Raw genomic sequence first — 18228 nt, 5'->3', positions numbered from 1 at the left:
AACGTGATGCTACTCGCTTCAAGTTGCTATTTGAAATTTTCAAGTTGGCCCGGATACTCTTCAGTTGGCCCTTGGAGTCACCCCGACAATATCTTTCGATGTGTCTTACGTCAGTTACCTACTCCAGGTTTTCTTCTGTTGATTTATCTCCAATCGCTTTCATACTACGGGTACTAAACCTTTTCTCTGACACGGATACTATGTTTCGGCGGCCTTTTGAGAACACTGCTATTTCACCTCAATCGTTTTCTCCTGCAAGATGTTTGATTTTGCAAGATTTATCAAACGAGGTACCACTCGACTCATGTTACTATTTGAAATTTTGAAATTAGCCCCCAAGATCCCTTCAGGGAGGCCACTGGGATCACAGGGATCACATCATTCGATATGTCCTATGATATTTACGTATTTCAATTTTGTTACATTTATTTACATTCCATGGTGTTCATACTACGGGTACTGGAGTTTCCGAACCATATCATGGCTTCCATCTTGAAACTGGTGCTCCATATGAAAGATCTTTTGGTACAGCGTTACTTAGTTTTCCAAGACCTTTTAAACGAGGTATTACTCGACCCATGTTAACATTTGACATTCAAAGTTACCCCCGTTACCCCCAATTACGGGGGCTAGGGTGAGATACTTTTGGCGGAATTGGTTTTCCCTCTTAGCAATATATAACGTGTACTTCAAAAATTTCTTCTATGTTTTATAATTTTTCAGATCTTTCTGTGGATTGGTTAGAATGGCCACCCTGTATATATATATATATATATATATATATATATATATATATATATATATATATATATATATATAGGGTGTCTCAAAAGTCTCCTGACAAGTGTATAACTGTTATTGTAAGAGTTACAACAAACTGTAAGAGATGATCGTCTTCTCCAAGTATAATGTTTTCAATCTAAAGTGAAGGAATTTTTTAAATCTTGCGAGCCGTGGTTAGGAAACAAAGAAAAAGTGATTCCCTTATATTTCAGAATTGTTGAACAGTTTCTGTTTAGTGGTCACTACTTAATGCAGATGAGTGAAATCTATCACAAAAAAGTTAAGCAATTCTGAAACATGTGTGCGTCATTTTTTCTTCGTTTCCTGGCAAAATTGAAAATTGGATTTAGCAGGTTTTGCTTCTATACCCCTGATATCATTATATGACAATACTTGTTTAAATATATGCTACTAAAACGTATTTCACAATAAAAATTGATAATAATTTAAAGCCTGTTCTGAGTTACGACAGTGTTGTTGTGGCGAAACAGTTTTCATAAAGTATGGACGGATTTATTTGCTTATAATGTACATAAAAATGCTCATATTGAACTCAAATAAAGTGCAAACGGTAGCGGAAGGATTAAATTTTTACCTGTAATCTGCACCAGCTCAATTCATTCACCGCCACACCTCCAACTGGGTGCCATTTACGTCCACACATTCGCGTAGGCGGCGCTGGAATGCACTCACAGCGTTCCGCCGTGTCTGATCCGAAATGCCAGCCACAGACGCCCTGATTTTGTCCTTTAAGTTCTCCAAACCACTTGACTTCTTTGCATAAACTTCCGTTTTCACATGACCCCAAAGCCAGAAGTCGCAGGGGTAAGGTCGGGTGATCTTGGCGGCCAAGCGGTCGGGCCACCGCGGCCAATCCATCGGTTAGGGAATTTCTCGTCAAGGAACTGTCTCACCTTGATTGCATAGTGAGGGGGTGCCCCGTCCTGTTGGAACACGATGTCGTTCTGGATTCCACGTGCCTCCAGTTCCGGAATGAGGTATTTCTGCAACATATCCAGGTATGAATCTCCATTCACGGTCTCCTCTTCAAAAAAGAACGGTCCAATCAGATGATCATAGGACACAGCGCACCAAACGTTCACTTTAGGGCTATCTCTCTCATGTGTCTAAAATTCCTTTGGATTTTCCGTGCCCCAAACGCGACAGTTATGTCGGTTAACCTTCCCGAAGACATGGAAGGTTGCCTCATCTGAGAACATGATGGCTGAAAGGAGAACGTCGCCATGTTCCAACTGCTTGAGCATGGCGTCACAGAAGTTGAACCGGATGTCCAAATCTTCATGATGCAGATCCTGGACTATCTTGATTTTGTAACCTTTGGCCTTGATCGTCTTCTTGGCTATCTTAAACACGGTTGTCTGTGGAATTCCGAGTTCCATGGACCGTCTAGGAATCGACTTCTGTGGGCTGTTGATGATGCTTTCCCTTACCCTGCTCACTGTTGCAGGCGATGTTGGCGGCCTCCCACTTCGAGGACGGTCCAGGACGCTTCCTGTCTCCAAGAACTTAGCATGCCACTTTCGGGTTGCACTCTCATTCGGTGCCGGCTTTTTGAACTCTTTGGTGAGCTTTCAACACACCAGAATTGGTGATTTTAGCACTGAGTATCACAGAACACATTGCGCTTTCTCTTTCACCGACGTCATCTTTGATACGGTAGAAAAAATAGTCTTCTCAGAGGAGTTTTTCATTTATTTATTTCTTTAAAAGACACACACACCAATACAGCTTACAACTTACTTTTAACAGTCAACATTGAAACAACAATGAAAACAACAATGGATGGAATTTGGTAAGAAACTGACCCTTGCCCTCCCTCTCGCTCTCTCAACGTGTTCAGAGTTCCCGCTTATCTAACAGTGTTGCCAACTAAAAATTTAATCCTTCCGCTACCGTTTGCACATTATTTGATTTCATTATGAGCATTTTTATGAAAATTATAAGCAAATTAAATCCGTCCAGACTTTATGAAAACCCTGTAGATTGCAAAGAAGTACTCACGTGTGTATTTTATAAAAGAAAATTATGAAAGTAGTTCAGTTGTATTTGGTGACGATATAGGTGGCATTTAATGGATATACATTATTATTATTATTATTATTATTATTATTATTATTATTATTATTATTATTATTATTATTATTAAGACCCTAATTTCTACGTGTTAAAAATTTAAAAAATACGAGGGGCATACTGAAAGTCGTGAGCAACGTGTTTTCACAACAGTAATCTTTAGTTGTAAGTGAAACCAAGTATGTCATCTGAATCTAAAGACCTTTCTTTCCTTCTTTCCAAACGTTGATGCTGTTTGTTGCTACACTCACATAAAATTTACATGTGGTCTACGTGAAATCGTAAGTTACATTTGTAAATCCTGTAGTTTTTGAACTTAATGTACCGCAAACGTATAACTGAAAACGGTGTTTTATAATATTTCCTGTATAAGTGTTCCATCTGTTCGTACTTTCCGTATGATAGGCGAAGACGTTGAGGATCTCACATACAAATGATATGACCGGTAGGGTTTGTATTCCTGTTCGGTAAAGTCGTTTTTATGACAGTATACGGGTTCGATCCTTGACTGTCCTTATTTTGAAGACATTTTTATAATACAAATGGTTCAAATTTCATTTGGTCCTTACCTGTTCCCATTCGGGATAAGTAATTCTTATAACCCTACTGGGTACAACTCTTGTTCGGTACACCTTACCTATGGTGGATTCTAGTAGTTGGTGGGAAAAGGACATTCGCTGCACAACCGACAATACTAAAATGAAGAGTGCGCAAACCTCCAAGTTGGATCTCGAACCAATATAACTTTCAATTGAGGTTGCGACTGTGAGTGCCCACCGTCCTCGTCACGCCTGCTGACATCAACAGAATAGACACAAATAGTCAAACATAATATCCACCATTTCAGTAGTGATTTGTGCAGTAAATACTGTAAAGGTAACTGCACACAAAATATATATAATATGTAACTTTTATTCAATTAACACAGGTTATGTATAGTACTTACGTGTACAACATTACAACATTTTATTAAGAAATTTATTCAACATGTACTAACACTCTGTGAGCCCATATTTATACTAATTTGGAATTTATATGAAGAAATAATTACATATAATTGATTTTTTCTTTCTTTAAGGAAAATGACGCACTGTAGATGCCGGCTAGAATTTACATTACACGATGCACTAACATTCAACACACGCTATTTATTCGCATCACGCTTTACTGCACTGTAAATTGATGGATTTGGGGGGGGGGATCATGTAGTTATTCTCAGCAATGAGATTTCTTATTGATTCTTGTTGTCCGTCGAATGGTCATGATTTAGGCTCCGTTGTAGTTATTGCTTTTCGACTGTGAATATAATCAACCTTTTACCTGCATGGATTCCTTACTTATACATCGTGGATTTTCATTGTATTGCATATTAGGCGCTGTTTTAACACACACACACAGATTTTGTGAAACTTTTACGTTTAAACACTTATGTAGGTTTTACTTGGTCTTCCCATGATTAAATTCACAATATATTCAACGATGGTAAAGGAAATCTTGGATTTTTTGATGGACGCCACATATGCAGGACAGTTTATACAGCCATCATCACCAAGCACACCTTCGCGCCTTTTCAGACTAAGCGTCAGTAAGTAAAATCTACATAAGAAGCATTCTTTACAAGGAATATATACATTGAACGGCTTTAGACGTATTTTCTATTATAATAAGATGATTAAAATATTGAAAATAGTAAAAATGTTCTTCGATTGCTTTAGATTCAATCGTACTATTTCTTTAGAAAGTCACGACCACATCACATCCCTTTTGTTCGGTGAACATGAAGCACAAGTCACCACTCACAGGACTGCCAACTCATAGAAAAAGATAAAACTAAAACACAGTTTGCGTCGACGTACAGTACATGAAGCCTTATTCCAATTCAGCCAAGAAGAACTGGAAAAATTAAAATGGAATGGGAGTGAGGGGGGCTACACGCTCACAATGAACGTACATAACTATAGCTGACGAAGGTAGCATACATATATTTATGTCAGGGCGCAAAATTTCAAAGTCAGACGCACTCGCCGATCAAAAAAAAAGATGGTCGCCAGTGTCTCTCACGTGCAACTTATGAGGGTTTGTCCCCCTCCCCGGCTTTGGGTTTGACGAAGGAAGAGATTACATCAGGGAATAACATTTTAAAATCAGACAAGTAGATTCAGAATAGTCAATTTTGAATTGGACAATTCTTTACATGTTAAAAATATCTTACTTTAAGACTTCACGTTTGTGTAATGCTCTCTTTGCATCCAAGTATCAGTTGTAGACTGCAGTTTTCGGATCAAAGTCCTTAAGTGAAGGGCCATTGATGGAAATTGTCAGCAAATCATCCACTAAGGAGAGGTGAATTACAACATCGTGAAGATTTCACTTTCCATGTCCATTCCATATTGTATCTCAGTTAGAGACAATTATTTTCGTGTGAAATAGATATTGCACAGCCCTGTGTTGTTAGACAGAAACCATTTCTACTGAACACAGATCCCCAGCTCTAAATTTCTAGTCGCCAATGGCGACCTGGGGATGCGCCCTGATGTATGTAATGTAAGGAACATTGTTAGATATCAGACATCCTGCAACGGCGTGATATAAGATTTAAGAGCAGTGCTTATGTAACATACCGATAACCTATGATCCGTACTGATTTCTGTAGTAAGTAAGAGGATTCCGTATATTTTTACAATATGCCGCTGTAGGGAGAACGGATTCTTCTCAGTGTAGCACATGATCATAGGCAGGATTTCCAAAATGGAAGGCAGCAATTTTTCGTTTCGACAGCGTGGTATGATTGAATTCCTTGTTAAATCTGCTTCTGAAATTCACCGCAAACTGCAGCATACCTATGGAAATGTGTGCATGGGTGACAGCAGTATTAGCAGGTGGGTGAATCATTTTAAGGATCGAAACACGAGTATCGAAGATTAGCCTCACAGCAAGCGCCATCGAACTGTCTCCAAGGAAAGCAACAAGGTAAGGTTAATGAGCTGATTAGGGGAGATAGACGTATCACTGTGAATAAAATCGCTGCAAAACTTGGTGTTGGACATAGTCTGATGCAAGAAATGATTCACAGCTTAGGTTATCGGAAGGTTTGTCCCTGTTGGGTCCCAAGTTGATTAAGCGAGGACCACAAACGTCGGAGACTAACCATTACCCAAACCCTTCTTCAGAGATTTTGACACGAAAATGATGACTTTTTGACGAGTATTGTGACTGGAGATGAAAGCTGGTTCCATCATTATGAACCTGAAATAAAATGACAGAGTATGGAATGACACCACTTGAATTTGCGACCCAAGAAGAAAGCGAAGACAGTGCAATCGTTAGAGAAAGCTATGGGGAGCGTCTTCTGGGATGCATAGGGCTGCATTCTGGCTGACTTTCTTGAGCCTGGAGAAACCATAAATTCTGCCGCTACATCCAGGCAGTTCTGAAGCTCCATCGTGCCTTGCGTAATAAACGTTCTGGTAAGTAGATAATCCTTCAACAGGATAAGGCGCGTTCGCATACTAGACGTGCCACTATGGAGCAGAATAGGAGATTTCGGTGGAAAACACTTCCACATTTTCCTTGCAGCCCCGACATGGCACCCTCCGACTATCATCTTTCCGGTTTTGTGAAGGAACAGATGGGAGGCTATCGCTCAGAATATTCGGCAAACAATGCGCCAGTGTCTATGGGCAGCTGGAACGGAATTCTATCGCAATGATATTTTCAAACTTGCAGAACGATTGGAAAACTGTGTGCAGAAAACGAAGACTTGTGGAAAAGTGAATGAAAGGTATGTAGATTGACATGATATATTTGGTTTCACTTACAAATAAATATTACGATTGTGAAAAAAATGTTGATCACGACTTTCAATATGCCCCTTGTATTTAACAAAAAATAATAAGGAAAAGTGTGTGAAAATATAAGAAGAGAAATAAATACTGGTACTCACCTATAGCTCCTATTCATCAAATGTCGAAATTCCAAGAGCTTGCAATGAATAACTAATGTCTTTTCCAAATTGTCCATCGTAAAGCTATGCCTATTTTCATGGAATAATGCCTTATATTGAGAAATAAGACATTTTACGTCACAGGAGCATGTCACGAATATTCACAGCATCAACTTCACTTGTGTTTTGGCCTTCCAATACTTCAGATATCTATTTTACATAGGGTTTTATAGCCAAAGTTACTCTCAAACAAATCCTTAACATTTTTGCTTACCACTTCAGCTTTCGATGCAGAAAGAACATTCAGCATTCTTTGATCGCACTGGGTTTCTTTAATCGAAGTACTCAATAAATATCCCATAATTTCTGGTTTCTTTATAATGTGAGTCAAAAAATCGAAATTGCCAGATATGAAAGCCAAGTCATATTTCTAGCCATGGTTCGATTCCACGTTAATCAGTAGGTCCCATCTCATGCAGCCTCTCTAGTGCAAGGGACGTTAAACTCAAAATCAACTCAACTTACCATTTTGAACAATTTCAATGGATGAAGCATCGACTGTGTAGAGTTTACAACGACGCTGTTTTTGCAGATGGGAGGTGGTTGTAAATACGATGACACATTTATGCAGCCTATTCTTTTCTTGATGTTAATTTCTTTCGAGAGAAAGAAAAAATCCTTGTGAAATTTAGAATAAAATAACGGAAAATTGTTAAAAATATGTATTTATTACAAAAATGTCCAAACAATTTATTTACATAATTTTCTCATAAATAAATAAATAAATAAATTTGTATGTAAAATAAATTTTGTAATTTACACTTCAGGCTTTTAATTGAAATAATAAACCATGTTTTGGGCTGTTCTCACATACAAATCGGGCCCTTAATTATTATTATTATTATTATCGTAATGCTGTGCTTAGTTGTTATTTCTATGCTTCAGGACAATCACCAGAAACAGAACAATCACCAACGCCAACACCAAAACCAGGAACGCCAACACCAAAACCAGGAAATACCAAAACGACATGTGGAGAAAATTGCTATACAACAACCAGAGGTAAACAGACAGAAATCGATTTGGAAATAATGCATCTTATAAAGAAATGCAATGCAAATCCTTTGAATACCGCCCATGCAGCAGTAAGTACTCTATTTTTTATTGCAAATTACTACGAAATACATAGGTGAGAATTTTTTTTCTTTTCGTTTTTGTACGAGAATGGAAACAAAGGTAGAAATATTAAAATATGCAGATGGAAAGTTAGTACACGTGTAAAGGTTACATGCACGGAGTTGAATGAACATACATAACCCCTACTAGGATATTACACGAGAGAAAGTAAGTGCAACAAATGGTTCCTTTGATAGGTATTTTACTTACGAGTACACCATTGCACACCAACGCAAGTACAATTATAATTACGCATAAAAGCAAGAATCACATATTGGTGATATTTACCAAGTAGTCTGCGAAAGAATCCACCATACACTGCCAATAATGTAAAAGGCGCCAAATACCTGTAGCCTCACTTTGAGTGTATCTCCTCATTTCACGGATCACTGCTGTGGCAATGTGTTCACTGCCTAAAGTGTGTTGCACTTGTAGAACACACTAGTTCATTCAGTTTTGATATGAGGTCGAAATCGCAAGGTGGTAAATAGTTCGAATATGATGGATGATCGAATATTCCAATCGCGGGAGAAGATTCTCCGTTTACTCCGCCGTATGGACTATGTAACGTTCCTCTTTGAGCGTTACATTTTTCTCAAAGAGATTATTTGTGGAAATGTTTATTCAGCTCTTAGTTAATGTTATTTCCTTCTATATTTTCTCAATTCTCGACTCTCATGAAGGATTCAAGATGGTCGACAATTGGATTAGTGTGTGTAGCCGCAGTATGCTACTTTCCTTTGTATGTCTATGGTTTGCGTTGAGCGGCTTTTGAGGATAGCTCTGACTGTTTGAAATAATTTGAAATTTCGCGTTTCGTTTAAACAGAGAGATTAATTATAAACGTAAGTATATAAACGTTTATTTATATAAATTTTATTTCCACCTAGTCATATATATTTTATTATTAAAGTTGTCGTTTCAATACTACGCTCTGATGCGCAGTATGGAGCGACCAATCAGGAGCGAGCGGGCTGCGAAGCGTGCCCCCCTTTTATCTTAGCTTCTTGTAACAAAACATGGTGGAAATTTAGAGGGAGGCATAATTTGTTTATGTCTTTGGACATAAATTTACTGCGAATTGTGCAGTAAGCGATCGTCCTTTTTATTATCAACGCCCTTTTCAAGCATTGCTGTAGTCGAACAGTATGCTGGAGGAGTGAACATGTAGTGAATCATAAGGAATTCATCTAAACCCGCTCAGCGTGTGTGTGTCTGACATATTACTGGGATTGGTGTAACACTCGTTAATCACTGCTGTGATGAGAGTTGAAGTTTAGTAGTCTTTTCAAGCTTTGTCTCTAGGACCACATTCAATCGTGTATAGCCTCGTCCTTTGACGTAGTGATTCTGTGTCATCAGATTCCTTAATAAGGGACTCCGTCCTATGTTATTTGTTATTGGCCACGCCTGCTTCTGTGGGATTTAAACGTTCCTGGACTGCGGTCGCTGTTACGAACACAAGTGTTGCAGCAGCTTTGCAGCGAACTTCTGTCTACCTGGTGAAAGTAGTGGTGAAATGTGCTAACTTGGCATTAAGTAAGGAGATGTCACCTCTTGGTCAACCTGTGCCGAAGTTATGGTCATGACTGCTATATGGTGAGATGTTGGAGAAGTCATCGGGACTGGTCGCCACCCTAGGACATTGTCCCACAATGTTTCTGCAGTGTTCCTACTCGTGGAGTGGGAATAAGGTTGGGTGAGTTTTGGTCACTGTTTCCAATTAACTATGTTTACTATTCTTTATTCCGTCCTGTGAAGAAAGTGATGTCGTCCTGGAAGTTGTGAAAGAAATTTGTCCACCGTTTATAAATTCGTCCAAGTCGCTTCTGATCACAACATTTAAACGTCATATTATTACCTTCGTGTGTTCATTCTATTGTTACAGATCGTTTATAAGCAAACAATAACATACATTTATTAATTCTTGGTTCTTCAGTGTATTTACATATTATCTGCGTCAATTTTACAATGTCTATAATATTGTCCAAAGTGAGTCTTGTCAGTAACATGTCCGAGTAAACGAAAGTGAGTCTCTATCCAGTAAGTCGAATCATACGCCGGCGGGGTAGTCTGATATCAACACCATTTCTCTCTTGCTTTGAACGAAATCATTTTTTTCTAGTTGTGTAAATGTATAACGTATCGCTCGTCACCATCTAACTCATGTTCGTCCAGTAGCGGGCGCTCCGTATTGTCTGTTTTCCTCGAGTATCTGTTTGATAAAGTAAAGATTGATTAGCAATGGCTAGCTCATGTCTGTCCAGTAGCGGGCATTCCGTATTGTCTAATATATACATATATCTTACAATATGAGTATTAAGTCGCCACACAACAAACTTTATGAAATCTCCGAGTTGTCTCCATGTCATGCAATATTTCAGCTATAATGTTGCTTACTAGTTTAGTAAGGCACGTCGAAGATGGTGGGCATACAATAACACTCACATTGGATGTGACAATGTCAGGGGTAGAGTCTAATTATTGGTTGGTCTTGTACTTCCTATAATGTTTCTGCAATATGTTATTATTATCGCCGCTGTTAATGACAAGTTATGTCGAGGGAATGCCCTCTTACCGGCTGGTTGTAGAAGTAGTGGAAACGTTATGCGTTTAGAGAGGAAGGTTAGTCGACGCAGCCACACGCTTACTCCCTCTGCTGTGAGATGTTTGTAAACAGTAATGAAATTGGTAATTCCTCTCTGTGAAGTAACCTACTGAGTATTATGTTCTAATATTTAGCTGAAAATGTAAACAACTCTTCTATTGTTATTAAGGATACTGTTCAAATATTGTTGTTACTCATATTTTAAGTTGTGTTGGCGCTAGAAGTTTTGGAATCTTTTGAGACTGAATACATACGATTTTTTTCTTTTTCTTCCTCCAACTGAGTCTAGCTGTCCATGTTCATTGATGCTAATGAGAGTTTCAATATTATACGTTATTACAGGAGAGTTAAATAAACAGAGTTGCAAGATATGTGGTGTTGTCCTGAATGATTTTTTTTCTTTCCTCTTCTTCCTCATTATCGACGATGCCATTAGTGTGCAAGAGTCTGGCGTTAAATAGCGTTGTGCTTACTGGTCTATAATTACAGCGTAAGAAAGGAATAATATCGGCGACCCAATTTTTTTCTTTCCTTTCCCTTTCCCTTAACGTCGGCTACGGATACATCTTAAGATAAATAGTTTTTTTTCAAGCTGGCTCCCCGTAGCCTAGGATGTTTCATCTCAAGCTGGCGATACCAGCCAGAATTCTAAAGTAACGTAAAACTATGACGTTTCAAGTTGGCGACCCAGCCAGGATTATTTTATTATCAAAATGTTACACTATTTGGTTGTTGTCGTGTTATGCGGGAAGAAATGAGTGATACGGACTGTCGCGTTGGTGTTGATGAGATATACTGGATGGAGCTCACATATGTTTATGTTTATTAGAGTTACAAGTAAGTGAGTAGGATGTCGGCTGAGTCGAGGAATCTTCCTCCTAATGGAGATGATATTATTTGCGTTTGTTGTAGCGAGCCTCTTGCTGCCGTGGAACAAATTTATTCTGATAAGAAACGTGCTATATCTTGTGACAGGTGTCACAAATGGTCACATTTTGTTTGTGTTAAGTTAAAAGATACTTCTAGTGTTTTCGAAGCTTTTAGCTCAGATTCTTTTGTTTGGGTTTGTCCTAAATGTGACACACATACTTCTCCTGAAGTGTCGGAGCGTGAGAATGAATCACCTCCCAAACATTTTTCTTCGCCTAAGTCCCCGCAAGGAAGCGAAAAAGGGACAGAGCACGTGAGTGAACTTGCTGAAATGTTCGCTCTTGTATTGAGCAAGATAGAAGAAAGTAACAGTAAAATAGAGGAAAGTAATGCTAATTTTAATAGGAAAATAGAAAGCGTTGAGCAGAAAGTTAAAGAGAGTAACGAAGCTAACAATGCTAGAATTCAGGAATGCATTGTTGAAAATGTACATAGCCTTTCCACTACTATGCAAAAGATTGATTAAAGAATAGGTAGTGTAGAAAATCTTTGCAGTTCTCTAACTGTCAATCAAAGGGATTTGCAAGTGCAGTTAGACAATATTAAAGTAGAAGTTGATAGTAATAAGTCACAGATTGAGTCTGTGGAATCTCGTGTTGATTCTATAGAAAATGAGGCTGAATCTCATCATAAAGCATTAAAGGTTGTTTTTGATAGAATAAAAAAACTTGAAAATGAAAATGATGAAGTAAAAATTGAATTAGAGGGGTGTAATACTAGTCAATCTAAACTTTTTGCTGAAGTGTTAACCCTAACTAACAAAGTAGATAAATTGCAGAAACCGAAATTTACGTCAGTTGAGTGTGGGAGCCTGAGTAAGGAAGGTGTTCCTTGTAAACGTCCTTGTATTAGTGCTGACCCTCCTGTGTCGTTTTCTGAGTTAAGGGATAATTTGCCTGTTAATACTATTGTTAGTTCGTCTGCTGAACGCAATGTGTTTGTTACTAGTCATTTAAGTAAACGTGTGTTTGTGCAATCAGAACCTGATATTAGATATGAGATTCCAGCTAGTCCTATTGATACTAAAGTGGTTGCCAGTGCTTTAAATATTTTTCCAAATGTTAATTCTTCTGTTTATTGCAGTAATGTAAGCAATAGTACTCGTACTACTGACACTGTCACATGGTCAATGTCGAGAGGGATCACTTCTCATGTTGGGAATAGCCCACCGGTGTTTAATACTAGCTATTTAAAGCCTAGTTATGATCCTAGTGTTTTTCGCACTACTATTGTACCGAATAGTCAAGTACCGCGAAACAGTGTTGCCACCTTCAGTGGTATAACACCAAGTTCATTGCCTTTTGCGATTAAGCAGAAAGATTTACAATCTTTTCCTTCGTATTCTGGGGATATCAAACCTGGAGCCCCAAGGAAGTTTTTGAGGGATCTTGAGAAATGTTTAAGTATGTATTCACTTACTGATGGAGACAAACTACGGGTCGTAGAACATTGTATGGTGCGAGCCGCGTTTGCTTGGTATAGCTCAGTAGCTCCTGAAATCAAAACTTATCAAGACTTTGTGCGTCTTTTTAAGAATCAGTATTGTTCGCCTCAGATAGAGCGTGCACAGAAGAAGTCTTTGCAATCTTTGCGCTATGATAAGACAAAGTTTGCTTCATTGTTAGACTACGTTTGGTTTGTAGTTGAAAGTTACTACAATATATGTGAAACCCCGAGTACTTCGGAACTTGTGGAATTCATTTTGGATTTTTACCGCCTAGGGATATGTGTTTGCTGTCCGTTCAGCAATATAATAGTGTTGATGAATTAATGAGTAAAGTAGCGTTATTATCTGGGATTGAGGATACTTCTATGCACAAAGTTATTCCTCCGACAAAGAAAGTATTCGCTAAGCAAGCTAAAATTATCAATCGTAATTCAGAACATGTTGACAGTAGCTGTCAAACTGAATTTTTAAGCTATGCTCAGACTGAAAGTAGAAATAATAACAACAATAACAATAGTAATAATTATCAGTATAATAATCGATATCGAGGAAATGGTAGAAACCGTTATCGTGGAAGAAATCGAGGACGTAACGGGAGATATCAAAATAATGATAGGAGACGAGATGAAGCATCTTCCAATCCAAGGGAAGATCAACCTTCATCTACTTCGGAAAACTAAGGTTGCAGTCTTTTCCGACCACGGGGGGAAACGACTGCTGTATTTCTCCAGTCCCCGTAGATAATGATTCAGAAACTAACGTCAAAACTTATGATGTCTTGGTCGAGTCATTATCTGGAGATGTAAACAATAATGAGAGCAATAATGTTATGTCATTTAACGTAAACTTTGTAGTCGAGGAGGATGAAGAAAAAGAAAAGCCCGACTATTATTTTTCTTCTTCCCCTGTTGTCAAAGGGAACATTGGAGGAGTCCAATTAACCTGTACTATTGACTGTGGGTCAGATTTATGCCTTTTGGACTGGAATATTTGGAAACAGTTAAAATTAAAATTCTCAACTGCTAAATTGCGACCATATACTGGTTTGTCATTGGGTGCCTTTGCTGGTACAGAAAATTTCTCAGTTCAAGGTGTCCAGATATTTAGTTTAAATATTCAGGGTCATATGTTTGATATTCCGTTGTTTGTTATAAAGTATCTTCGAACTGATCTTATCTTGGGTTGTCCATTTTTAGACAAATTTAAAGCTGTTATTGACAGGGAGAGAAAGGAAATCAGATTGCGTGATAATGCTGGTAGTCATGTCGTGATTCCGACTAATCAGCCTAGTATTCTTATGGTAGCCTTGACTTCAAACAGGGTTGAGATCGGGAGGACTGAATGGCCATTCGATAAGCAGGAATTACTTCCTTCCGAACTTTCGTGTTCTTATGTTAATATTCTAGAGGTTTCTCCTCCAGTAGAAAACTCAGCTGTCCTTGGTGTCAGATGTGCATATAGTTCCTGAATCTAACCTTTCGGAAACTGAAATTCAGGACTACATCTCATCTCGAGAAGATTTATATACCAACGTTAAGCAACGTTTATATAATTTGTTACTCCGATATCGTAATATTTTCTGCGAGTATCCTCGTAGGATACGAACGCCTTTGTACAAGATAGAATTAACTGACGAAGAACCTGTCGTAGGACCGTATTATTCTGTGCCAAAATCCATGGAAATGGAATTTGAGGCAGAATTACAGAAATGGATTGAATTAGGCATAGCCCTTGAACAGACCTCACCGTACCGGAACCCCATGCATTGTGTTCGCAAGGCGTCTGGTGCTGTTAGGCCTGTAATCGATTTTCGCCCACTGAACCACCGTGTCCGGGCTCCTAAGGCTCAAGTGGAACCAATTGGTGATATATTGAACCGTGTAGCGAAAGCGCAATATTTTTCAAAGTTTGACTGTTCGTCAGGATACTATGGCGTAGGTCTCCATCCTTCGTCATACCCCTGTACGAGTTTTGTTTATAAAGGACGCCAGTACGTGATGTTGGTCTTGCCTCAAGGAATCAAGAGTGCGCCCGCCATTTTTCAGAGAGTAATGCATAGTTACTTCGATCAAAGTACTAAAGATTTTGTCACTTTGTTTCTGGATGATATTTTAATATCTAGTACTTCTCTAGACGGACATTTCGCCCATTTGGAGCGTGTGTTCGAAATATTTGAGCGTGGAAATTTTTCCCTAAATTTCCGGAAGTGTCGTTTTCTTCTGACGGAAGTGAACTTCCTGGGACATGTCATTAGTGGTCAGACTGTTAAAGTTGACCCACGTCATAATGAGCCAATCCGTTACTATCCCGTCCCAAAAACCAAGAAAAGGATACGCCAATTTCTAGGATTATTGGGATGGCGACAGCGGTTTATTCCCAATTGTTCGACTCTTACTTCCCCGTTGTACGATCTCATTAAGAAGGATGTTAAGTACAAACTCACTCTTGAAGTTTTGGATCTCTTTTATAAATTGCGGGAAATCGTCAGTAATCCACCTGCGTTGGGACAACCGGATTTCAATTTGCCGTTCCACATCCATTCGGATGCTTGTTCAGAGAATTTGGCTTGGTTTCTAGCACAGTACCCTGATGGGTCCGATCATCCAAATGTCATTCCCTACGCTAGTCGTAGAGTTAAACCTCACGAACTTTCATTGTCTTCTTTTCAGTTGGAGTTGCTCTCTGTTTTGTTTCTGTGTGAACGTTTTTCACAATATATTCTTGGAAGAACCACGTATATCCATACGGATAATGCTGCCGTCACTCATTCTTTTTCTATGAAGAACTTATATACTAGGACGATTCGTATGCTTCTTAAATTACAAAGGTTTGATCTTGTCTTCGAGCATTATCCTGGGAGTCTAAATTTTGTAGCGAATACATTGAGTAGGAATCCACCGTAAGTGCCTTCCAAGTTAGAAGAGTATCATGTCAATTTCTTGTCTGTTCAAGATTCGTCTCTTTTCAACCTGGAGAAAGTCAGGGAAAGGCAGAAGTACGATGACTTTTGTATTAAGTTAAGGTCTTTATTGGATAGTTCTCCCGAACATGTCACTTGTTATCAAGGTTTGTTATATTTTAAGCATAGGAATTCGAATCACTGGCTTTTGGTTATTCCTCAAGAGTTAGTAAAGGAAATAATTGGAATAGTCCATTCACGTGGTCATTTTGGGGCTAGGAAATGTATGTCTTTATGTTGTTCTTTATTTTACTGGAAGAAACAAAGGCTGTCAATTCGACAGTATATTAGAGATTGCCTTGATTGTGCTGAGACAAAGTTCGCCAATCAGGTAATCCTTAAAGAGGAAGTTCATGTAGAAGCTAGTCAACCTCACGACCGTCTAGCGGTGGACCTCGTTCGGAAGCTCCCAGTTAGTAATGGTTATTATTATATTTTATCTATTATCGATATTTATTCTAGGTTTGTTTGTTTCTTTCCTTTGAAGACTGCTCCTGTTAAAGGTATAATTTCAGTGTTGGAAAATAATTATTTTTATTTGTTTTCCTATCCTAATGCTATTGTCTCAGACAAAGGTTCACAGTTTGTCTCGCGCCCCTGGCAGGACTATTGCAAGGAACATAATATGAAATCAATATTAACGTCCAGTTATTCCCCTTCTTCGAATGGTTTGGCGGAGAGGAGCCATAAAGAACTCAACCGAATTATTCGTTTGGAGTGTCATAGTAATCATTCTAAGTGGAGTACTGTACTGAAGCGATGTCAGGAACTTCTTAATTATTAATTATGTAGTAGTATTGATTGTACGCCTGCAGAGCTGTTTTTATCTTATTCTGCTATTGAAGCATTTAAAAAGAATTTTCCTTGGCCTGGTGTTCTAGAGAAGACACCTATCCAAGATCGTCATATTACATTGTATCCTAAAGTTACTAATAAAACTAAGAAATCTTTGAAACAAACAGGAAAGGAGGTTAAGTTAGAAGAAGGAGACCTAGTAATGGTTAAACTTCACCATCTTTCCTCTTCAGTTAAAGGAGAATTTGCTAAATATATGAAATGTTTCTCGGGCCCTTTCTTAGCCAGAAAGGTTCTGAAAAACTCAGCAAATTTGCATACCCTCACTGGGGAAAGTGTGGGAACGCAAAATTTTCACAACCTGAAGAAATTCAACTGCTCCAAAAAACCGAGGGATGAACTGCTTCGGAATTATCCATATAAATAACTTTTATTTTAAATAATATATATTTGGTATTTAAAAAAGATATTTTTTCTCCTGTCCTCTGGGTGGATGTAACGTTCCTCTTTGAGCGTTACATTTTTCTCAAAGAGATTATTTGTGGAAATGTTTAATCAGCTCTTAGTTAATGTTATTTCCTTCTATATTTTCTCAATTCTCGACTCTCATGAAGGATTCAAGATGGTCGACAATTGGATTAGTGTGTGTAGCCGCAGTATGCTACTTTCCTTTGTATGTCTATGGTTTGCGTTGAGCGGCTTTTGAGGATAGCTCTGACTGTTTGAAATAATTTGAAATTTCGCGTTTCGTTTAAACAGAGAGATTAATTATAAACGTAAGTATATAAACGTTTATTTATATAAATTTTATTTCCACCTAGTCATATATATTTTATTATTAAAGTTGTCGTTTCAATACTACGCTCTGATGCGCAGTATGGAGCGACCAATCAGGAGCGAGCGGGCTGCGAAGCGTGCCCCCCTTTTATCTTAGCTTCTTGTAACAAAACATGGTGGAAATTTAGAGGGAGGCATAATTTGTTTATGTCTTTGGACATAAATTTACTGCGAATTGTGCAGTAAGCGATCGTCCTTTTTATTATCAACGCCCTTTTCAAGCATTGCTGTAGTCGAACAGTATGCTGGAGGAGTGAACATGTAGTGAATCATAAGGAATTCATCTAAACCCGCTCAGCGTGTGTGTGTCTGACATATTACTGGGATTGGTGTAACACTCGTTAATCACTGCTGTGATGAGAGTTGAAGTTTAGTAGTCTTTTCAAGCTTTGTCTCTAGGACCACATTCAATCGTGTATAGCCTCGTCCTTTGACGTAGTGATTCTGTGTCATCAGATTCCTTAATAAGGGACTCCGTCCTATGTTATTTGTTATTGGCCACGCCTGCTTCTGTGGGATTTAAACGTTCCTGGACTGCGGTCGCTGTTACGAACACAAGTGTTGCAGCAGCTTTGCAGCGAACTTCTGTCTACCTGGTGAAAGTAGTGGTGAAATGTGCTTACTTGGCATTAACTAAGGAGATGTCACCTCTCGGT

The 18228-nt window shown here is 38.5% G+C and overlaps 1 protein-coding gene across 1 annotated transcript in view; it reads left to right on the top strand.

Moving 5' to 3' along the window:
* LOC145684623 (uncharacterized) overlaps positions 1-18228 on the top strand; it is a 108296-nt gene that overhangs the window by 28326 nt on the left and 61742 nt on the right. The window contains exon 2 of the mRNA XM_081757014.1: positions 7766-7965. Within this exon, the coding sequence (XP_081613140.1) occupies positions 7766-7965 (200 nt within the window). The remainder of the gene's footprint in view (positions 1-7765; positions 7966-18228) is intronic.

This window comes from Thermobia domestica, chromosome 5 (assembly GCF_964235325.1).
Source record: "Thermobia domestica chromosome 5, izTheDome1.hap1.1, whole genome shotgun sequence".
NCBI classification, from domain to species: domain Eukaryota; kingdom Metazoa; phylum Arthropoda; class Insecta; order Zygentoma; family Lepismatidae; genus Thermobia; species Thermobia domestica.
This window is presented reverse-complemented; position numbering and strand designations above follow the sequence as displayed.